The 24,997-nt window shown below is 40.0% G+C and overlaps 1 protein-coding gene across 1 annotated transcript; it reads left to right on the top strand.

Annotated features, from left to right (window-relative positions):
• On the top strand, window positions 1–24,997 carry lmf1 (lipase maturation factor 1; the record flags this gene model as incomplete). Its single annotated transcript, XM_083933204.1, has 11 exons — window positions 1–211; window positions 1,548–1,857; window positions 2,333–2,343; window positions 4,878–5,026; window positions 14,822–14,887; window positions 19,153–19,320; window positions 19,772–19,952; window positions 21,746–21,899; window positions 22,783–22,966; window positions 23,556–23,668; window positions 24,541–24,997. 11 exons carry the CDS (start codon window positions 1–3, stop codon window positions 24,725–24,727), a joined length of 1,734 nt encoding a protein of 577 aa, XP_083789330.1. The 3' UTR covers window positions 24,728–24,997.

The following is a 24,997-nucleotide window of genomic DNA, read 5'->3' as shown; positions in this document are numbered from 1 at the left end:
ATGGCGGCCCCCGGTGACAGTTCGGAGAGCTCAGTGAGGAAAAGACGTGTGGGGAGCAGAAAGACGGACACAAAGTGTGCTGACGGCAGCGGAGAACATGGAGCAGAAGCCAGCGAAGACACAGAGACAGAAAAGAGACTTCAGTCCGTACAGACCGGGACTTACTGGCTCACTCGTATTGTGCTGCTGCGCTCCGTCGCCTTTATTTACTGTAAGCATGTTGACATTCAACGTTACTCAGTGAGTCCTCTCCACTAGCGTCAAAAACACACGTAGAGTCATTCCTTTGTTTAAAGCTACTAAGCGACGTTTGGAATGAGCTCTCTTGTTCATATTCTCTTTTTAGTGTTATAGTGTTGAAATAGTCGCTTTCTGTCTTCATTTGTAGCCTCAACTTTCACTTTTTGTCTAGGATACTGTCACTTTTGTAATATTTACCTTTGCCCATGTTGTGTAATGGCAAGGTAACAGTGCACCACTTCATATGTGTAAAACGTCGTTTACTTTGATTTAACGTCAGTGTAATTTAGTGTCACACTCAGAGAAGTAGGTCTAGTAGCAGTTTAACTAGTGATGCAAACTTCTGATTTTGACTAGCTTTCACAATTCAATATATTTGCAGTATGGAGATTAAGATAAAGGGTAATTAGCAAAAAAACTGCATTTAAAGGTCACATATTATGCTTATTCTCAGGTTCATACTTGTATTTTGGGTTTCTACTAGAACTTGTTTACATGCTTTAATGTTTACATGCAAAAAACAGATAGTTTTCTCATACTGTCTGTTTGACTATACGTGCATTTGCCCTCTGTCTGAATTACTCCCTTTTAACAGCTGTCTCTTTAAAACCCATGCCCAAAAAAAGCTCAGTTAGCTCTGACTGGACGTGTCAACATCAAAATGGGCAAACTGCGTGCGTGCGTGCGCGCGTGCGTGCGTGCGTGCGTGTGTGTGTTTGAGAGAGAGAGTGAGAAAGAGTGAGAGAGATGCATAGAGAATTGTAAGCTTGCGACCATGTAGAGACAGAAATTACATGCTGTTGTGTGAATAAGATCAATAACGTAAGGCTATCTAGTTTGTTTGATAAAAGGAAAAGGTAAAGAGCTGTTCTTAAGGTCTCCTTAAATAACTTCTGTTATGATCTGGCGGGCTGATCTGCTGTAATATCTTGGTAGGGAAAACACTGGAGTATTAAAAGAACTCATTCGGTAGCAAAATGACCAATTTCAATTGCTTTGCTATTGGATGATTATTAATGAAGGGGGTTATACTCAGCATGTTAATGCTGTAGCTGGTGGAGGTGGAGCTAATCTTTACTGCTTTAAATGGTTGGTAGTTCTATTTATAAAAATACATCATATTTTATGAGCTGCTCATATGTTTCGTAAAGTAACTCATACTGATAGTTGTCAGTAAAATGTGGAATTATAAAGAGCTCAGTGGTTTCCTCTGAATTGTACTTGAGTGCAGTACTTGTGTGTTATTTTACTGGTTAGCAGTGAATCATATTTGTGTGTTTGTCCTTTTTGTTTCCTCTTTTCTTTAGTTGTGGCATTCAGCGTTGCTTACAACCAGAACAAGCAGCTGATAGGTGAGCACGGGCTAATGCCATGCAAGAACTACCTCAACAGCGTGAAGCGCTATGTGGGAGGAAAGATAGGCATGGCCGCCTTTGCGTACACACCTTCTGTCCTCTGGCTCTTAGACTGGAGCGACATGGACGCCAACCTGGATGGCCTTGGCCTGGGAGGGATGGCACTGTCTGCGTTTGTCCTAGTAACGGGAATGGCCAATATGGTTATCATGGTTACACTGTGGGTGCTTTACCACTCCCTGGTCAATGTGGGACAGCTGTGGTGAGTCTGGGATTTACACATACATGAATACATTCAACTGGAATATATGTAAATGACAAACTGTGTTACAAAAACTATATATATTTATACATTATATACATACATTTGCAAAATAAAGTTCTCAAATTCTTATCCTTATATATTATTATTATTTTTTTAATGCACTAAAATTGTATACATAAACAAACGTGAAAGGTATTGCTTGTATTCATGAGCCCACATAGCATTATCATCTAACTTTGCAGCTGTTTTCAGCTTTTGGGAGCCCTTTAGACTATTTTGGATCATTGTTTTGGTTTCCTGGCCCACATCTCTGCTCTCTTCACCTTTGTTTCCAGTCACAGAAAAAAAAGAAAAGAAAATATTGCAGCTTCAAATAAAAAAATGTCAAATTCAGATCATTCATTTTAAATGTTAAAGAATTCATCAGATTTTTATATTGCTGTGTCCTTTTTGTTTTCTGTTTTCTCTTCAGGTACTCCTTTGGTAAGTGAACTTCACCATCAACACCAAGTGTCTCACAGCTTTCAACCTTAACATGAAATCCTGGACTGCGTCCTTTTTACCTCCACATCAAGTAGATGAGGTGGATTTGAGGCAAAGCATTTATGAGAAACACTCAGGTTTGGATGTCAAATTAGTTTGATTTTTAACAGTGAAACCAAAGTGGTTAAGTCCCTGATACTTTCAGACTGACACTTTAGAGTAGAAATTGACTTCTTTATATGTATCCAATCCTATTATTTAAGTCAAGGAGGTCTGTATGATTCTTTTGAGAATTAATCTCAAAGAAAAAAGACCTCTTTGAAGGTGGTTCATCTTTGCGAAGCATGCAGCTGTAGAGTCATGGATCATAACCATAATACAACACTGCACATGAATCTAATTTTATGCTACTTTTACAGCGAGTTCTTTGGTTAAAACACAGTCGCTGACAGTTCATTGCCTCCTTACTTGGTGAACTCAGTAAACTGTCATAACATAATAATAAAGGAAAGGAGAGACTTAAGAAAGTATAAATAGGAGGTTGTATGTACTGTAGGGCTCTGGCCCAGATAAGTGGCGAGGTCAGTGGCAGCTCTTTGATTGGTTAATGACACTTTGTAGTCAGAGATGCCAGGCCAATGCCGGTGGTTGGGAGCTGTGGCTTCTGTTTCTCTTTTTTAAAAACATTTTCTTTTCTTTTTCTTTCACTCTTACTGTCTTTCTTCCTCACTCGTTGTTTTCTTTTGGACCTATTACTGTAGTACCCCATAGCTGACAGTGCAGCTTTAAGCCTGCAACTAAGCTCCTCCGATTGTTCCCAAGTGTAGACAAAAAGGCCTTGGGTTGATGCTGTTAGGGGCAGTAGTCTCTGGAACAGCATACCTGACAGACTTTGTTCAGTCACATTTTAAATATGGCACAAAGTGTTTTGCAAAGTAGGGTTCACGATACTAGAATTCCAAAGGACAATACTTGATACTCGAAAATAATAAAAAATTAAAAATGCCTGAATTTTTAAAATAAAGACTTTAACAATACAAACATCAATAACAACACTTTTAAAAATATGTCTGACGTAGTGAAAAGAAGTGTGTATATGACAAATATTTTCAAACTCTTTGTTTGTTTTTTTGTGTATAGTTCAGGGATATCTGTGTCCATTAAATGATTCCATGAAGGAGGTTAAACCTTGGATTCAGTTGGTGAATAAGTTGTTGTTAATCAGGTTTCACCACAGTGTAAACAGGGTTCTTGTCCACGCTAATGTATTAAGCTACAGTGTGTTTCTGCTAACTTGGCACCATATTATAGCTACTGATTTAATAGAGTTGGTATAGCATATGTTTCTGTTTCGTTCCTGGTTGACTTTTCCGACGTATTATTGTGTTGTCCTGTTAAATTAATGTCTCTTAAAGTTAGACTGGGAGGACTGATGATGTTAGCTGATAAGCTCTGCGGTTAACGTTACTGTTTATTAGTAATCGCTTTCCGCTTGTTTACATCGTTACCCGCGTATGCTAAATACTTCCAAAAGGCACTTTAGCTTTGTTCATTTTCTACTAGAATTGGTCTGAAGGCCCCCCAACAGTAGCACTAGATGTTTTCAGTCAGCTCAGTGTTGTTAACGTAATGAACCAGTGTTCATGTGCTCAGAGAGACAAGCTGTAGCTTCTGTCTCGTTTTGTCTGCGGTGCTGCTGGGTGACGTAATGCGATGGAGGCGAAGATGGCACTTTTGACAGCAAAAGTATTGATACTTTTGCAAGTTAGTATCTAATCTGACATATTTACTATCAATTTTTTCAACAACCCTATTGCAAAGTCTACAGAAAAGAATTTGGAATTTTTGCATTTCAGACAGTTTTGTCCGAATGACAATTGACTTCATGTTCATGAACAGAAATAGTACATTTTAGTTTTAGTTTTGACCCTTAAATGGGCAGCATTGGCAGCATTGGCAGCAGCAGAACGTATTTTTCGCCTTTGGTTTTTAAAGGGTTAGTTCAGATTCACCAAAGTCACACAATGACAAAAAACAAATTTACCAATCCAGGCAGCAGTAGTCCAGCAACTCCTGTGTTCTGTGAGGTCAAATTACTGTTTTTGTCAAAGGAGTCTTGTGGCTTTGACAAGAGCATAGATGGATAAATGACTTCAGTTCCCTGTGGTAAAAGGTTGCCTGAAGACAAGGTCAAGCTGTGAAAATATTGTGAATATATTGTACACTTAAGCAAATTTTTTTAGTTGGCTTAAATACTTTTTGCTGTGTGGCCCCGTCCACAGCAGCATATTGCTTAGCTTCCATGTCAGTACTCCTGTCTGCAAACTGGGGTCTCATAGCTTACCATAGAAATATCAATTTTTCTTACATTACAACATATTTCAGTGTGAGCTATGAACAACTCATTGCCAACACTTCTAAGTCTGTGGTTTTGCTTGAGTGTTCTGTGTGCAGCATATAATATTAACTATTTTTTGCTCTTTTGGGACAAATCATCCCTTTTTTTCCCCAAATGACACTGATGATTTGTCCAGGTTGGGAGAGTCAGCTGTTGGAGACAGGGTTTCTGGCCATTTTCCTGTGTCCGGTGTGGACTCTGTCCCAGGTTCCCCGCCGCTGTCCCCCGTCCCTCATCTGCATCTGGACCTTCAGATGGCTTATAGTTCGCATCATGCTGGGAGCCGTGAGTAAAACACTTTTCTGCATTTCTTGGATCACCAAAACGGAAGTACAACTGCTTTGACAGAAAACAACAGAACGTGTATTGGTATTATTTTTTAATTATTATTTTTTTTTTTTTTGCATAGAACTTTTCATAGTGGCTGTTTCTATAAAACTGACCTGAGTTGACTTGTTTCGAAAAACCCATTCACTGCCAACAGCACTTTCCTTATGGGAGACTCTGAATATTCATTGATGATATTCCTGTCTAGGGGGAAGCAGATATTGTAAATTTAAGCAGAAAGGCACGTACTGCACATACACATGTGAATAAATCCAGCAAGCCAGCCTGTAGAAATAAAACCATTTTGCAACAGTATCATTTCCTGGGTTGTTCCAGTCTTTGTCTGATGTTTCTTTTTAGAGAAGTGCTTTGCTGTAAAACAGTGTTTGGAAATCCAACCCAAATATGTGGTCGGCTAAGCAACATTTCTGTTCATTGACAGTTTCCATGTCAAATTTTAGACCACCCGCTTGGTTTTATCTGCCAATCACTGCAGTTACTGCCAGTCAAGCAGGATTTTTCCTTTTAGGACCATGAAGAGAACTGAAACAGAAGGGCGACGTCCTCAGTCCTGTTTGACTGCAGAAACCTCATTACCTACAGCCACATGCAAACTTCAGTACAATGTTTGTGCATTACAGAGTTTTGTTGTAAAGTTAGATGACCCCTATTGTTACAATTCAGTTAGGTGGACCCTAGTTTGACTCACCGGTTGTAGACTGTTGGTATTAAGCCTGTCATTGGCTCTCTACTGTATTTCAGACAGCAGTCTCCTGCCCTTCCACTATCGACGCTGTCTCCGCTTAACCTGACGCATCAGGCTGTGACAGTGACAGCCATTTGAAAACACTTCGTCTGCACTTACTTTTACAGAATTGGTGATTGCAGACAAATTATTTTAGCCTTGACTTACGGTATGTTGAACTGCATTTATGTTTTAAAGGGTAGATGGAATCATTAAAGCAATTCTTACCTTTCTGGCATTTTAACACTTTTCTTTTGTTAAAAAGAAATGGCTCTTTCTCTTAAAATGCTCCTAAGCCTATGGCACACTCAAATGTAAAAGAAATCCACCAGGTGTGGAAACGCATCGATATTCAATTCTCATTTTTTCTGATAAAAGTCTGACCAATCCTTTTATCCGGTCTGAATAACAGGATTTGCAGAGCTTCCTGCCTGTCACCCGTAGCAGCGTCCCATCCAGTTGCCTACAGCTGTCATTGTTTGCGCTAGAGTGGTCTGTGACAAATAGCAAGGAACGGCAAAAAACTGACGATGAATGTCCAGGGTGAGCCAGCACTTCCCCCTAGCTTCTCCCACAGAGAAAAACGACTCGAGTTCAGTTCAAGGAGGAAAGTATTGAATGTGCTCCAGTGCATTCGGTAATCAACTTGTTTGGGCTGCCTTTTAATATGGACGTAGCAGCTGCCAAGGCTTGTAGCATTGTAAAACAGTCTTTTTTAATAAACTTCGGGTTTTGTAAGTACGTTGTTGGTGCTTCGTTTTATGTGTAGGGACTGTAGTCATGCTACTGCAGAGGTTTGGTGTTATTTTGAGCAATATTGGAGGTTAAAAAAGCGGTTTTGGATGGTTCAGCGCTCCACCCCGAGCTACTCAGTTTTAACCATGTCTGAATGTCACACTGTCCGTACGTACCATGCCCCGTGCTTTAGGGTACTTGCCCCCCCCCCCCCCTCCCTCTCCCCCCGCGGGCCAGGCCCGTTTGTACTCACACTGCCTGGGCCTCGCGCGAATGCTTCTTGCCTGTCCATACGTCATCACGCCGTAACACGTCACACGCATTGATTGACGTCATCACGATGCGTCGCTTTGTTTACAAATCTTTCCATAGAACTCGGAGTTTTTGTGCGTCTTGTCCGACTGTTTTTAAAAATTTTCATCCGACCAAATCTGCAGTAAACACTCCACCTCCGCATCACACCAACGTGAATCTTTCCCCGCCTTTGTTTTAAATGTCCGCGCATTGTCCGTCTTTTTTTTCTTTTTTTCTATGTCCGAACAGGCGCACATAAAATGACATCAGAGCCGCCGTAGGCCTCGTGCTCGTGCATGTACACGTGCGCACGCTCGTGCTCGTACATGTGTACCGAACTTTACAACAGCCCACCTCTCCCAAGCGGTCCGTGGCCGGCATGCTGGCTGCAGCTATGTGCGGTGCGGTTGCACTCACACTGGTGAAACGAACTAGGCTTTACCCGTGGAACCTGTTTGGGCACGGTACGGATGTACAGTGTGAGTGCGCCCTTATTAGTGACTGTCCAGGATTTCTCTCTTAATAGGTGATCAACGATAAAAAACTGTCTCGATGGCTTATTTGATGTAGATTCATGCTGAAAAAGACCATGGAATGCAAATATGCCGAAATTACACTTTAAGTTGTTTCCTAGTTCCTAGTTTTTATTTTTTAATGTTTGCATGGGTTCATCTCAGTGACATTAGCAGAAGGTGTTGGTGTTACCCTGTCAGACTGTCTGCAAAGTACTTCAAGAAGACATCGTAAAAAAATCTGAAAATCTGCTGAACAGATCACTTTCAGACTAATCGGATTAGCTGATCAATTTTAAGTGATAATTCAGATCTGGTTATTTTCACAATGAGATTTCAATTGTTTTATAATTTATAAAAATTGCTTCATTCGAGTGAAAGTTTGCCACTTTGTCAGGAAATCAAATCTAGCAATAAACAAAAGAAACAAATTGTCACCAAGGCTACGATTTTCTCTCAACTACTACATGTCTTTTCCTCAATTTCACTAACTCTGTGTGAGTTGGTTTGTGAAAAGTTTGATTCAAATGTGTAATAAACATTCCTAAAAATTGCATTTTGCATATACTTCACAGAGACAAATCCATCACAGATTACATGATAATACGGTGGGCGAACTTAAGTTGTTTGAACTGAGGAAGAGCAAAGAGTCCGCAGCATCAGCTCAGCAGTGTGAAGTACACCGCAGTCCCCTGCCACAGTCCCTCAGTGTTTGATCCACCCTGGTCACAGTCATTTATCTGTCTGATGGCCTGTGGTTCACCACTGCTCTGTGACTGCTATAATGTTTCTGCTTGTGAAGAAAACATGGCTGAGCACACACTTCAAAGGACCCCTCAGTCGTAGGAAATGAACTGGAGATGGGCAGCATGAGCCCACCCATCATGTTTGTTGAGTGTATTTTCACAGCATGACTAAGAAATGTCCCAAATCGTCACACTCTGATTATATGCTTTAATCTGTGATGTAAAGTGATGCCCCTATTTTTCTGTCCCCACATCATACATGCTGTCATGGTGGCATCGGTCACATTAATATTTTCGAAAATCCATTAAGATGGGTAACTTATGGATACCTGGGATGGGCCCATGTTGCAGCTCTCCATATTATGTTTTTAACCAGCTGCTGGAATAATTCAATATGAATCTTTTAGCTTTTAAAGACTCCTCCAATTTACTTGCCAGATCCAGAATTTCTCAATAACGGAGAAGAGTAGATGTGTTTTCAGCCCCATACAAATTCAAATGGATAGAAAACACAGTCCCATCCAAATCAATGTAGCAGAATGAACTAACTTCCATATAAACGTCTGGATAAACAGTAGGGGAGGTTTTGCAGCAACGACCTGACAAGCAGTGGGGTGGTAGTTAGGAGAGCCAGTTGATACATTTTATATTAGTCAAATTTAACAAGTTATGCTTCAACCACACACTCTTGACACTGTGTAAGAAAGCACATTGCTATCACCAGATTAGGTGACCACTTAGTTTGACTCGTTTTCTGTGACTAGTGTGGCGTGGATGAATGGCAGAGTTGACAAGCTAGCTGATTAGCCAGCCGTCCACTGGTTGACTGCTGACTTGCTGGTTTCATGCTGCATTGGCTACAGAAAATGAGCCAACAAATGAATAGCGGGCTGGGTCTAACGGTCCCCAAGCTGCATCAGTCTGCTGTCCTCCCATCGAGTTACGACACAAGTTGCAGCCCCACTGACATGTGCTGTCACCATGACATCTAACGGCAATCGCCATTTTGTTATGTACTAGTCAAATAACCACGGCAAATGGCTCGGTCGCCTTACTCTCTCATTTCATTTCGATGTTCAGCCCCTTTGCACAGCATTTTTCAGATTTTTTTTGTGGGAACACCATGTTAAACAAAATATAAATCATAGCAAAATCTTCCATAATGAGTAATGCTCCTGTTTCCTTGGTTACCTTTGATGAAAACAGAATCTGCTAACATAAAGCACCACCTCATGGGAAGTAATTGTCTCACAAGAACAAACAGAGCTTCCACTACACAGCAGGTTGCCCAAACACAATCACATTCAACATATGGTGGCTAAAATAAAAGAACTAAATGACTATATGTTACGCTAAACAACTAACATTTAAACTTGGTAGTCATGTTTACATAAGGGCAGAGCAAAAAAAGCTAGTACTTTCTTTTTTTCTTTTCTTTACCTACAAATAAATGAACTTGGGGGACCTCAATGTAGTCATGTTTAATTACTGTGCTAAGAGGGATATGTTTTAGAGTCTTCGTTTACATGTGCCTCAGCCTCTTACCATCATAGTAGTTCAGGATATTAAAGGATGTTAACCCTTTTTCCGTAGTGGCCCTGCAGCCTCTGATAGCTAAGTCTATCAGCCGTCTATACTGCTAAAGGGACTTAATGGCTCCCAATAAGGCCCAAAGTAAAATAAATGTGGAAGCCTTTTGTTATTTTTACCTGTACTAGCTTTTGTACCGGGACTTCATTTCCAATATGCCGCCAAAAGATTTAAATCAGGCTAAATGAATTGATAATCGATTGCCCATCTTTACTTTCTAGCAGTTTATTCATAGCTTAGCATTTACCAAGGGGAAAAAACATTATATATACCGTCTTTTTGCAGTCACGTAAGAAGGTATACATCCCATTCATCTGGTACAGAGATAAGTCCAGGATGTGTTTCGCTTCGTCTTAGCTTAGCACAAAGATCGGAAGCTGTTGCTAGCCTTACTGCACTCATCTACACCTTTTATTAGTAAGTAAGATAGTCACTTGTGGGCTGTCCATGGTGAGTTTCTACAGTGCTTACCACTGTGAGTGTTTTAGCATTCATTTCCCTTACTGAAAACCTGTTAGCTGAATAATTTGGTTTCATAAAAAATAAAGCCAGTTAACATGGTGATATTGAATGTTTTGTCACAGAATGAGTTGCCAGTACATTTCTTGTGAAGAAACTCTTAAACTATTAATTTCTCTGGATTTCTGCTAATGTTTATGAGCTTCCTGTTCGAGAGAGCTGGCACTGAGATTGTGAATTGGATTGCATTTCATTTCACTGCTGGCAGAAACATCTCTATTAAACACTAACAGTTGAATATGCTATGCTAGGTGTGGAGTTTTGGGTGTTAACTAGGATTAGAGTTAGCGTGAGAATGTGTTTAGTGAATGTAGATCAGATTGGTTTGTCTGTTGCTATGGATTTTGGGATACAGTGTTGCTGAAATGCTGACTCGTCTAGGGTGTAGGTGTACTACTGGTCGACAGGATAGGTTCACCTCGCCTGTAATAATGAATATCTGGGGTGACAGTTACTTTGAGGTGTACATTGTGGTTGATGATGAGGTCTTATGCTCTTGCTTAACTGCTGCTGTACAGTGGCTCTGACCTATTCAGAAATATAAAGTTTACCTCTCTTTAACCAATAAGAAGTTAGAAAACACATTCTGGCCAATAACTGTCTTTATAAAGATTCAGGTTTTGTTTTGTGGTGCTCTAATTTGATTTTACTTTTTAACGTTCAAAGAAGTTAAAAAATGACCTGTAATACTAAAACAGGATTGAAAGCTAGAAGAAAATGAACCTCTGATTAGGTTAAAGTTGTTCAATCTCCATCTTTTTCCCCATTTTTCCTCCTCTCCTATGTTTTGAAATGCAAATCTGAATTGGTTTCCTAAACCTGCTTCTTTATGAAATAATGGGAAATAACTATAAATAATCTGAAGGATCAGCTCTGCTACTGTACATTTATGCTACTGTATGCTCTTACGTCTATTTAATAAATATTACTGCTTTTTGTGGTTGAAGATGATGATGTGTTATTACGAGTTGCTCATCAGGATAGGGAAATCAACTCGACAGTCTCCTGTTGACTCTTCTAACCTGGGCCTGGACCCTAACTTGGCCAGTCAAGGTTTTCAAATGTCAACATCAGAGTAAACACAGAGGAATAGGTGAAGATGGGCAATGGCTATTATCCCAACTATATGGACAAGCCATACCATGTTTGAAGCCATCTCCATTGCTACATCAGGCAGCTGGATGGCCTCCTTGCCCACTTCGGTTTTCAGTGGGATGTTGGGATCTGTGGTGTCCTATTGCAGATACTTGGCTGGATCCTGGAGTGCTGGATGGCACCATTCAACCGAGTGACTCTTTTTCTGTATGTGATCTTGTGGCCACGTTCTGCTTTATGATGAATCCTGCAAAGATGAAGAAGCTGATGGATTACATTTCACTTGACCTGTACCTTGTACAATTGCACATGACAATTAAAATTGATTGATTGATTGACTATTTAAACTTGCATTAACTCATTTTGTGGCCACTTGGAGGCAGCAGAAATAGGCTCTAGACACAACTCTGACATATTATCACCTTTTGAATTGATATGGTGAACATGTTGGCAATAATTTGCTTATTTGCATATCCAACTGACATGAAGCAACATTAGCATTCCTTTGGAGTCATGTTTTTTGTCCGCCTGATGAATTGAAGAATGGCCACTCTCTGTGTAGCAGCTTGATATTCCAGTCTGTTTGTACCATGCTTACATAATTTGTCATGGTCTCTTTTACTGATGATGTTGATGGAGAATTCACAATGTTTTTTCAATATTGAAAAAGTGTAAAAAAGTATTTATTAAAACTTCTTCCGGGAAATGTGCTAAACTCACATAAGTATCCTTTCCCCTAGGCTCTGGACACTGTGTGGGCTGACTGCTCTGTTTATGTCAGAGGTCTGCGTGTCAGCTTGTAACTGATGACATTACAGGATCTCATGACTGAATTGGATTATCAGCAACATCTTTGGCCGCATCATCTCAACAGCCAGCAGCTGCAGTCAACAGCCAAGCTCATAATCGGAGTGAAATGTCCTGGTTTTTCTAAATCTAGTTAGTCAACGATTTATTCCGCAAGCCGGGCGGCGGGCTGTGTCAATATTGACAGTCTCGTGTCCTGGATAGCGCCGTATTTATTTAGTTAATTTGGTGAAAAACAGGCTTGAATTGGACGACACATTTTGAATTCTGTGAGCTATTTTATGCTATGAAGTGTTCGTAAGGGGGGGTTATTACCTGCATCATCTACCATGGATAGTGATTTCCTTAATTTCCCAAAGTGCTTGTTGTGTTTCTACTGTATGGTACAGCTCTGCTCAAATGGACTCAACTCACTTTGTCAGTACTAGTACTAGTAGGTAGGATTCTAAGCCATAGCGATGCCAAATGAAACTGCCATGACATCATCTTCAACGTGAAAATAAACCAAACAGAGGAACTTCTGCACTTGATCACTTATACAGCATAGTTTTGAGGGCAGCCATTTAACAAAAAATCTCTCCGACCCATCAGTGGCCAGAAGTGTTTTAACCTGCTAGTATCGGTTCAGCTCACTTGGATGTATGTATCATATTCGACTTACATTGTGTGCATGGTGTTAACATTACAAAATAATTACAAAATGTCAGTGTGTACACAAAGGAACAAAAGTGTTATCAAGAATATGACACTGAATTGCAAATGTCCTGCTAACCAACTTTTAACTACAGCATATACAGTATTTAAAAACAAAAGCGCTCCAATACGGAAAGCATGGAGGGAAAAGGAGTCGTGAGGTTACAATTTGGGCAACAAGGAGACATTTTGCATTAGCAGAATCAGATTTTGAGCTGTTTATACATAATTAGATTATACAGAATTCATAAATGCAAGAATGCAGACTGGTAAATAGTTTATGTTGCAGATGAATTGGCTCTGACCTTCATCTGCACACAAGTCGCCAGGACAAAGTCTGAGGCTATATCCAAAATCACTCCCTCGTTAACTCATTCACTCCTGATGAAAGGGTATATATAAGGATACAGACTCTCAGTCATGGACTGTAGTCTGTAGTAAGTAGGGAATTGACATTTGATACACTATTGAATCATTAACTGGTGTTATATTTCTACGGTTACTGACTTATTTGACAATTTGATGCATTGCATTGTGGGATTGTTGCAGAAAGTGTACATGGCCTTTACTTTTTGGCAGGACTGCAGCAAGTATAATTGTAGGGTGTTGACACAGTTTGATGCATATGTATAAGACGAATAGCTTAGAGCGTACCTGCAGTATGAGCTTTGCGAGTGTGTTTGTTACGTGGATGAGCTAGGGCAGAAAGCTGTTGGCGAATGGAGCAGTAAAGAAATTTACAGTAAAATTGTCTCATGTTAATGAACAGGGCATGTTTCAGTTTGTGTCTGAATAAATGCTGCCGCTTTCAAGACCCAAGTAAAGTAAACTAAGTCTCCCCTGGGCTCCTCGATCTCATTCTGGAAGCTGAAGCAGAAAGTAATTATCTCCACCAGGTGTGCGTTTGTTCATGTATCTGTCTGCAGCTAATCTCGCATACCACTGGACCCATCAGCCTAATATTTTTTTAGAAAAACCCATTTTGGTCACTGTTTTATACCTAAATGTATTGCTGACTCCTCGGCCCTCTTAACAGGGCACAAGATGCCGCAAGTGATCAACAACTGCTTCAGTAACAAAAGGCTTCTTGGCAATCGGTTCGGCTAAAGACAACCCTTACCTCGTCTGTTGCAAGCCATATGTAGACCTTTGTCATTGATGGCAAAAAGAAATCCATAGAAAAGTTAGGTCTCATTTTGAGCTGGAGCGAGGCTGAAATTGAAAAGATTTTGCTGCAGCACGGCTTCCAAAACAAAACCCCACACAAGGATAATAAATTCAGATAGCAATGTTTTGTGATGCAGTGTGTGTTTGTGAAGAGAATGTCACTCTCACCCCCACTGCTGCCGCTCATCAAATCAAAGTTTATTCGTATTAAATGTGTTACATGTCCAAATTGCAAAAGCCTAGACATGAAGCACTTCATTGGGTCATGAACACGGTTCTCGAGATATTTGAATGACAGGAGCACACACACACACACACACACACACACACACACACACACACACACACACACACACACACACACACACACACACACACACACACACAGATTCCTTACCTTATAGCACTTCTTCTAATTCTTCACTTCATTCCTTTTACTTTATGCACTCTTAAATAAGTTAATCTGGTAGCTTTGATGTGATTATCTATGCATTGCTGATTCTTATCTACAAATGATCATGCCTCCTCTATCTGCTCTGTCTTGGCTATCTTGGGAATTTTGTCATTTATAAGGATTGGTGCCTTCAGGGACTGTCAGCCTGCAGCTGTGTTCTTTTGCCAAAATATGTTCTATTCATGTATGCACCTGGACGTGGATCTATCCAAATCAGGTTTTATTCTTTTTGGAGAATTGTAGCTAAATATGGTATTTGAATGACTGCAGTCTGTAATCCGATTTTCTAATGGACTGTTCATGGTTGCTTATTTGACTGGATTTTCAACAGCTATGCTTGTTGAGTACAGTGCATCGTCAACTGAAAAGTGTTTGTATGTTTTCTTCCTTTTTCAGGGTCTCATTAAAATCAGAGGCGACAAATGCTGGAGAGACCTCACCTGCATGGACTACCACTACGAGGTGTGTTTACAGAATGTTAGTGTATTTAATGTACTGCGTGTGTGTCCAGTGCATAGTGTTTCCCTGCACTATCATGCATTTGAGTTAGCTTGTTACAGCACATAAAAGCAGATGATCATTCTCTGCAGCTATAAATTGATTAAATGGATTAAACTGATTAACCTTTTCACCAGCTGCTCAGCTTCTCATGTCTTCCTTGACATGTGACTTTTTTCAGCTTTCTTTTTAAATCTACATGAATTAATTTCCCATGAGAAGCCTGATGCAACAAGGGAAAGTTATCTAGCAGTCCATTACTTACCAATACTTTCCTGTTTTCCACGAAAAGGGAAACTATAAGTTGCATAAGAGCTGCAACTTCTAATTGTTGTTATCAGTTCATTGTTTTCTTTCTATAAAAGAAAAATATATGTTCACTTTAGTTTCTTGGAGAAAAATTCTTAGTTTTGTCTGATTAAGCATCCAAAACCTGAAGAGGTCAAAAATACAGCAACACATTTAGTATATATAACAACTTTATTGTAAGGCCTCTATCAGGGTTTGAACCCTCCAAAACCCAATGATATTGAATGTACAATGATATAAAACAAGAAAATGAGAAATCCTCACATTTGTTGTTCCAATATGTTTACTAGCTAAACTCCAACGTAGCAGTAAGGGCAGGTAGTGTACAGTACTGAAGAGCCACTGCTAAGCTTAGTGTGGGGGACTCCAGCCGTCACCGATCTTAGCCCGACCCCACCTAACTCCCAGCCATTCCAAAAATGGGCAAAGAGGTGGAGCATGGATGGAACTGAGGCGGGCTGAATGAGACCTGGTTGCTGAACTAGCCCCCTGTGACAGCTACCACCTGTCACTCAACGCAACCACGCCCTTAATTATGCAAAACGCCTCAACATAAATCAAACGGGGGAGTTATATATAAAACAAAAGTACTGCCGTTAAGTTGGGCATTTTAACATGGAGGTCTATGAGGATTGACTCAGCCTCAAGTGGCCATTCAAGGAACAGCAGTTTTGGGGACTTTTGCATTGGCTTAATTTCAATTTAAATTTTAACAAACAAACAAACAAACAACACCTTTCATAATAAACAAAGTCATGTGACCAATTGTCGATACACAAATATTGATTACAGCAGGATTTAAGATTTATTTTGTTCATGAAAGCTTTTACATTTTCTGTGCAGAGTACTTGTGGTTGTTCTTTCATGGGAAATTCTACAGTAAATGCATTTGATGATGCAACAACAGTGAAAGAGATCAGGGTGGTGGAAAAAAGAGAAACTCAGATTTTCTCAGCATAAAATGTCAAGGCTGTTTGTTGCCTTCTGGGAAGAGCAGTGCAGGACAAAACACTGCGATGCACTGAGCACCAAAGATATGAAAATTATTAAATTACCAGTTAAGAGACTTGTTGCAACACAGTATAATTTTGAATCATTCTTGTGGGCAGATTAAAATAAAGTCTAACTTTCCCAAAGGCTTGTCTTCTTAGACAATCTGAACGTCTTAAAAACTGATCCAGATATACAAAAACACTGTGCCATGGCTTTATCTCATGAATGATGACAAGGCAGCAATGAACTCGCATCAGGCTAACCACACCAGGGCAACACATTACAGTAACCGCTGTCGTGGGTTTCAAGAAAATCACCTCCGATGCGGACCATGAGGTTGTGTTTGTTTTTCCCCTGTGAGACACTCAACCACTCTGACCTACACTGCTCTGTGTTTCCTAGCCGCAGAGGGAAGAGGGCCGTCTTCTGTAATTAACACAGACAGGAATACACTGGCTCCTTTGGGACGAGATGACTGGAGATGACACTCATACACATATGTCAAGAGCACAATATAGATACTCACAGAGTCTGAAATACAATGGGAACGGTGGATAAACTGTAATACAATGGCTCCCGTGTGACAGGATAAATGGTGCAGCAGATTATATCCCTATGGATAACTAAAAGAAGGGAATGATATACCTCATATATGAACTGTTGCAGTTCCGACCTTTTCATTTTTTGTTGAGGGGGGGGGGCAGGATTATAATGCTTATCATCTCTTAAAACATTATAATATAGTGAATCATAACTAATTAAGGTACGTCTGCTTTTAACTATATTTAACAAAAATATTACAGACACGTTGCTATAGGTGTTGCCGCTTCAAAAACACCTTAGCAAATCGCATCGGGCAAAACATAGTGCGCCTGTGGAGTGGGGTTGCTTGCGCAATCTGGCGAATGTCATTAACAGGGAAAATGTGGAGTCAAGCATGCATCAAGTTTTTACCATTTTTCAATAATGGGGTGATCTTGAATTTAACATCCTAATTAAATACCGCTAATATCAACCTTTCCTCTGCATTTGCCATTGTCCTATTTAGCCCACCACATCTACCGGCATCAGAACAGAGAGTATGAGTGCTAAAGTAGTAAAGCCTGTGCCTCTTGCTGGATTTGATAGGATGCCTGAGCAAAGTGACTCCGTCGCACCACTTGTCAACATCTAGCACAGTGGGCCTGATAGTGCTAGATAAAAAGTCAGGGGGCAAAGTTTGTTGCCGATCCATTAAATAGATGTAGGGGTTTTTCAGAGGGTTACAAAAGTCATGACAGTGTATCCTCTGGGGAACTTGAACATCTGTTTCAAATGTAATGGCAATTCATCTTGTAGTTGTTGAGAGATCTCATTAAAAAACAAATATGTCAACCTCATGGTGGCGCTAGATAAAAGAGTCATAGGATAACTAAAGTCAGTTGGAATCCACCTATGGGAACCATGAATAACCATGACATTTAAACTCTCTGAAACCAGGTTTAATGATTTTTTTAGGCAGAGTGACCCACTATAATTATGCAGTGGTGAAGGAAGCTCTGGGGTACATTGAGCCTTTCAAAGACAATTTACACAAAAATAAAATTTCACTGATGCATCGATTCATCGATTTGGCTAAAAGGAACCACTAGACTAGACTTAATTATATCGTCTATCGTGTTCATATTTTGAATGGAACACAGGAGCAGCAGTAGTTTAAGAAAAATGTAGGAAAATATGGACTCTGCAGGGGTAGCATGTGTACTTAATGAACTGCTTATTTTCACATATAAGTCCGCATGGTGTAGCTTATACAGAGCGTTTCAGACTGAGGGTAAAAACAGGTATATTCAGACAGACAGAGAAAAAAGTTTTTTGAACATTAAATCATGTAAACATGTTATTGTAGAAACCCAAAACACAAGTATGAACATTAAACTCACTTTAACTGAAATCTCGCAAATGCTTGAAAAGGGGATTCTTCTAGTTACATGATGACAAATGTAATGAAATGGAGTATTATTACAATATGGACCTTATTCCATGCCTGGTCAGTTTCTCTGACCTGCTCCAACCCCCACCGTCAACAGCCTTAGGGCTACACACACACACACAGACACACATACAGAGCACCGGAAGCCACTGGCGCCAGGTGAAGCCTTATAAACCCCCTCTGACACACTGCTCTCTTTCAAACCTGCAGAGAAACTGCAGATCCCCTCCTGTCCTCACTCTCAGGAGTTTTATTTGCTTTAGTTTGTTTGTTGTAGTGTAGCTAGCTTGCAGGCCAGGTGGTGTTGTTTGGTTGTCTGAGGTTGGAGATTCCTTGGATTTTCAGGGTTATTTTGGTCAGCTACAGGTTAAATAACCCCCTTTTTACCTCTTTAAATCCATATAAACAATAAGAGTATAGACTTGTGTGCCAGTGTCTTGCCCCCCCCCCACCCCCCACCTATTTCTGTGCTGTATTTATATTTCACCACCTCACCTGACACTATTTGCATGTTCAGTTATTACATGGTTTGCATGCGACCACTTCTCACACACACACACTTAATCATATGTACACAAACACTGCACTGTTTTGTATGACTTTTGTTTGTGTAGGTGGGGTTTCCTTAATTTAAATAAAGGTCCCACTTTATTTGGACACGGAAATGTTTTCCCCGGGGGGTGGCACCATAAATTATTCTCCATCCCAGGCTTGGACAAGATTTTAATGCCAAAGTAAAGCATCGGAAACATACATGTTAAGCAGTGGAAGAAGTCTATGTTTAAGAAAATGTCTTGTACAAAATTCCATTCATTAAAGATTGTGATAATTTTGACCCCCCTCTCTTCTGACACTTTTGCTGTTTCAAAGCACTGTCTCTGGCACCTTTGAAAAGATAGTCTGGGTTCACCTGTCTGTCCTTTTCATTCTCTGCTCTTCTGTCTGTCCCCCTCAGACCCAGCCGGTTCCGAACCCCATGTCCTACTACATGCATCGCTCCCCGTGGTGGTTTCATCGTTTCGAGACATTGTCCAACCACCTCATCGAGCTAATCTTCCCGTTCTTCACCTTCTTAGGCAGGCGAATGTGCACGGTCAACGGAGCAGTCCAGATCCTCTTCCAGGTAAATGCACTGTTCACCAACTCACAGGAGCCGATGACAACAAACACTGGTGGCATCTTGTGAGGACATTTTTACAGATCCAGACTTTGAATTTAGAGTTTTACGCCTCTGGTTAGCAGGGTTCCAACATGGAGTTTGGATGTCTAAAATTGGTCTTGGACCAACATGGACCATTTTTATTCGATTAAACATGTTTACTGGCTGATTCAAGGGGTCATTTTTATTACATTTATTTGTTTTATTGCATTATACAGTATGTCATTGTGCACTTAAATTTAATTTGTGCATCATATAACTGTAAGTCAATTTTGCATGGCTCAAAATAAGTTAGTACTCAGAATCCACATGTTGGTTAAACTCCTTTAAATGCCTCGTTATACTAAAGTGATGCATGAGTTGTTTAATTATCTCCTGTGTGTCTTTTCACTCTGCCTTGTCTCTTGTGCTATAGGTGGTTCTGATAGTGAGTGGGAACCTCAGTTTCCTTAACTGGCTGACCATTGTTCCAAGTCTGGCCTGTTTTGATGATGCATCGCTGAGCTTCTTGTTTCACTCTAAAGGTGGAGCTAAGAAAGCAGTGCTTGAGATACAAAATGAGGATGCAGCTGGACACACGCCCAAACCCACTAAAGGTATTCTGTATTCACAAAACACACTAAAAGTATAGAGAAATAGTCTAAGAGTAATTAGCATTAAAAGTAGCCAGTTAAAAACTCAGTCCACTCACCAACAAGACTGAGATGAGTTTACGTCTGACGCTGGAAAAATGCATCTACTCTATCTACTTCTCTACCTACCAACCAGCCAAGTCACCTGTCAGCCAATCACTGTAGACATAGTAAGTTATTCATAAATAAAAGTTTCATTCAAGAGGTAAGAGAAGATCCTTTGTTAATAGGGCCCCAGATTTAGAAACTTAAGAGTCATCTGTGGTTTTGCAAAAAATGTATTTTCATGTAGAGCTTCTGACCTTTTTTGACTCTGTTTTTCAAAATACTTTATACAGTGTTCCTTGTATCAGCCTTTAAATATCTGTTTAATTGCATTGAAAGGTTAATGCTCATTATATACATTTTATACAACTTAAATGAATAAATAGAATAAAATTGGCAGAAACTAAGTAACACTAAAAAAAACTAAACTAGATTAAAAGAAATACATCAATAAAACACGTTTAGAACAAATGGAACACATTTTGGACATGAAAAATGAACCTTTAAAATCAGAGGTCACATGAAAAAATGGAATAAAATCACCAAACCCCAAAGACAGACTCTGTAGAATAACATAAGTTTATTTTATACCAGTATCTGCAATAAAAAGGTACCCCTCACACCTCCTAATCCCTATAGCTCCTAACCTACCCACATACCTCCATATAATATATATAATAGTTAATATCTCATTTTGGAATTAAACTTTAAAACATAGAATGGGTCCAGAGACTTTTGTACTCTTTTACAGACATGCCTGCAGTTGAGGCTAATGGGCACAGGAGGAAGGGAATTATGGGAAGAAAAAGAATTAGCACTTGGACAGCTGAGAAGCTGGGAAAAGTATGACATATGGTTTATTGTATTTTAATGGGATGTGGCTTACATTTTTACATTACAGACTGCTTAAAATGTGGTTAAAGCAACCGTGGCCTCTCTCTAATTGGTCTCACTGGACCCTTTGCTTTATCGTAAGATTTTGAATGTAAAATAGGCTTCTACCTGGAGTGTGAGCGTTTAATCATTTCAACAGACCCAGAAAGTCTCTCAATGTGAAACGTTTTGGTTGGATTATGTTGATGTCTTTAACATATGTGGGTTAAGCAGGCAGACACAGGTAGAAAGGAAGTGATATGGAATCAAAATTTGTCAATACCAGCCGTCCCATGATCTAACAGGTCAAACATCTTCCACTGAGGAATTGTTGAAGTCATCACACACACACATATACACACTTAATAGCACTGACGAATTCCCGTTCAAGGCCAGACACTAACAAAGATGTCACCTTGATGTAAGCTGTACAGTTTTTCGCCTGGGCCACTCAGTCTCATTTTGAAATCCCGGACTGGAGATGTGAGATGCATTATTACTCTTACAGTCAACAAATTAGACTTTTTCTCCTTTGGGGAAAACCAATTTCATCAAACTTCTTCGTGAGCAATGAAGATAATGAAGACTAGTGTAGCAGTTTTCCATTGCTGTGCTGTTTTCATGATATTCCACTCTTTCTATTTGTGTGTGTGTGTGTGTGTGTGTGTGTGTGTGTGTGTGTGTGTGTGTGTGTGTGTGTGTGTGTGTGTGTGTGTGTGTGTGTGTGTGTGTGTGTGTGTGTGTGTGTGTGTGTGTGTGTGTGTGTGTGTGTGTGTGTGTGTGTGTGTGTGTGTGTGTGTGTGTGTGTGTGTGTGTGTGTGTGTGTGTGTGTGTTACAGCTATGTTGATCCGTCAGGTGGTGAACATTTCTTTGGCCATTCTGATTGGCTGCCTGAGCATTCCCGTTGTGATGAACTTGTTCAGTTCCAGGCAGGTGATGAACACTTCCTTCGACCCGCTGCGCATCGTCAACACCTACGGGGCATTTGGCAGGTACAGTGAAGTCAATAAAGTGCAAATACTCAAAACTTACATTGACCTGTTGCAAATTTGCATGGCGGCCGGTGTGAATAGTTTTGATGCAAAATATTCGCAGGCGAGTATTTCGCATTTCCTTGTTGTTTTTTAGTCACAAACCCGGCGTGTAAAGGCCTTAAGACCATGATCTTTCTCAGCCATCTATGTTGGCATAACAACTGAAACTAAAACTTTCAGAGTTCATTTGTGATCTCATAACACATTTTTTAAACATAAAAAAAAACATTTTGAAATATATTTTCTTGGTTGTGTCTAGATGGTAACCAAAGAGATTAGGGTAGGTTATCGAGCAGTGTGTCTGTATTCACAAATCCAGGGTTACCATCTAGACATTACCAATTTATCACTTTCCCAGAGTGTTATCTAACCATTCCAAAAGTTTAGTTTTTAGATATATATCAATGAGATTCCTACTGTAACTTCACCACAATAAAGGTGAAGGACATTTTGTCTGTGGTGTCTTACCTGCTAAGTATAATCCACACACTTTACTGTTACTTCAAACCAAATAGTTGCTGTTGTTACTTTGGTGAACAGAACCTTTACATTTGGCATTGTGAAACTTGAAGATATAGTAGAGCATTGTCTTTGTAGTCTAAAAATGTGTTGCATTGAACCCTCTGATTATGCCACATTCCTCTTGCTAACACACATTTCCACACATGATTGGAGAATCTGTGCTGGTATAAGCATCTTTACTTTCAGATCTTGGACACGTCTGAAGTCTTGCATTTGTATACATCAACTCTGCAGCCTTCAACATTGTTTCCCTCAGTTTACGAAACATTTGGACTTGTTATACAAATCATCACACCCACCAATTCCTCCCTCTGTCCAGCATTACCAAAGAGCGTACTGAGGTGATTTTCCAAGGTACTCTAAGCCAGGATCCCAAGGACCCTGAGGCGCTTTGGGAGGAGTACCAGTTTGTGTGTAAGCCAGGGGACGTTTATCGACAACCATGTGTCATATCACCGTACCACTACCGGCTGGACTGGCTAATGTGGTTTGCTGCTTTCCAGGTGAGATACTGCAGGAGATGATGTATGGAGTGAAGTACACTACCAGCCTAGAAACATATTAACATGTCTTCATGATAAATGTCTTTTATGTGGATATAGGATTTGGTTGATATCGGTACAAAAACTTATAAAGTTTCATTAATCAGTATCTTTAGATGTACAATATTGATCTTAAAAAAAACAAGAGCATCCTGTTTAATTTGATAAAATGAACTTAACTATGCCCAAACACACCTCAGCTCTTGTGTACTACCTGTGGCATTAGGTGTGTCTACCCACTAGGGGGCAGAAATGTCATGTACTTACCACAATTAAATTAGATGACCTTGGTACAGTCAGTCTCTATTAATCTTTTTGCCTCTGACAGTCCATATCTTTTTCATTTACTCTTTAAGTGTTTATTCCTCATTACCACCATACTCTTTTGCCTTGTCCCTTTGCCTTAGTCTTTATTATTTGCCTAATTTATTTAGCCTCTTACTACACTCTCCATCCCTCTGTAAATCCACATTTGCATCTCTCGTGTTATTTTTGTCCTTCTCTTATTTTCCATTCCTTTGTAACACCTTGTCTCCATGTTTTCATACAGACCTACGAGCAGAGTGAGTGGGTGATCCACATAGCAGGACGCCTGCTGTCCAATGACAGTACAGTCCTCTCCCTGCTTGACCACAACCCCTTCCAAGGCAGAGAAACTCCCAGGTAAACACAGTCGTAGCAAAGATCCTTGTGCAAGGTGGTATTACTGTTTGATGAAATTGTATTAGCGTAATCAAGCTCAACAAAGTGCATATTTGTCCTAATAATGATCAAGCTCTGGTTACAGCAATATGTCTTTCATTAAATGGGTGTTGGCAGGGGTCAGTCAAAGAATAATCCCATATTCCTCATGAATGATTATTAACTGTGCTACAGCCCCCTCTGGTGAGAAAGTAAGCACATAAGGTTTTTATTTTGAACTGAACTGAAACATGCAGATGTTGAGCAATGCCTCACAATGAATTTGTTAGGACAATATATAACTTTAATTAAGAATGTTAAAGGACCTATATTATAAAAAGTGAGGTCTTTTGGATTATAAAGCAAGTAAGCAAGTAGAGGGGCTATATAAATACTGTCAAAGTATCAAAAGTCTCAATCCACAGAGAAATGCACACAGTATATCAGGAAATTGTGCCTTTAAACATGCCGTGAGGACTAACTAACTAAAACTATACTATACAGTATATAGGTAGAGTGCTGATGCTGCAGTGCCACTACAGCCATGCCCTGGCTGCAATGAAGGTGCAGAGACACTGACAATACAAAAATAGAAGACCTAGATTCACTGACCAATCAGAGCAGACTGGACTTTTTTGGGAGGGGGTCTTAAAGAGACAGGCGCTAAAACTGAGTGTTTCAGACAGAGGCTGAATACAGGTATATTCAGACAGTATGAGAAAAATAATGTGTTTTTTGAACATTAAAGCATGTTAACATGTTTAAGTAGAAACCTGAAATACGTATGAACCTAAATAAGGGCATGATATGGGAACTTTAAAATTACTGTTTTATGGGACTGACCTCTTTCTCAGGTGGGTTCGAGGGGAACATTTTAGGTACAAGTTCAGCCAACCGGGCAGCACCAGTGCAGCGCAGGGGAAGTGGTGGCTGAGAAAACGTATCGGAGCCTACTTCCCTCCTGTGGACCTAGAAGGACTCAGGGGCTACTTTCAGTCCAGGAGCTGGCCCCACCCGCACATATCACCAAACAGGAACTAAAGTCACGACCTCTGACTACAGTACCAAGTGGATGAAAAAAGGCTTAAGGGGTTGAGGTCGGAAAGAGACCAAACACAGGACCAAGGATACCATCAGGTTTTATCAGATTGAAATGATTAGTGCAGAACTACTTGATAAAATTTTGAATCTAGAATCAAAGATCCTTATATGCACTCACAAAATGTGATGCCTTTCATGGTTTCATTTTGGGGTATATCTATGTATCATACATAAGTCACTGAGTCACTGCCCTTTGTATCTCCTAAAACA

Source organism: Echiichthys vipera, assembly GCF_963691815.1.
Source record: "Echiichthys vipera genome assembly, chromosome: 18".
Lineage (NCBI taxonomy): Eukaryota > Metazoa > Chordata > Actinopteri > Perciformes > Trachinidae > Echiichthys > Echiichthys vipera.
This window is presented reverse-complemented; position numbering and strand designations above follow the sequence as displayed.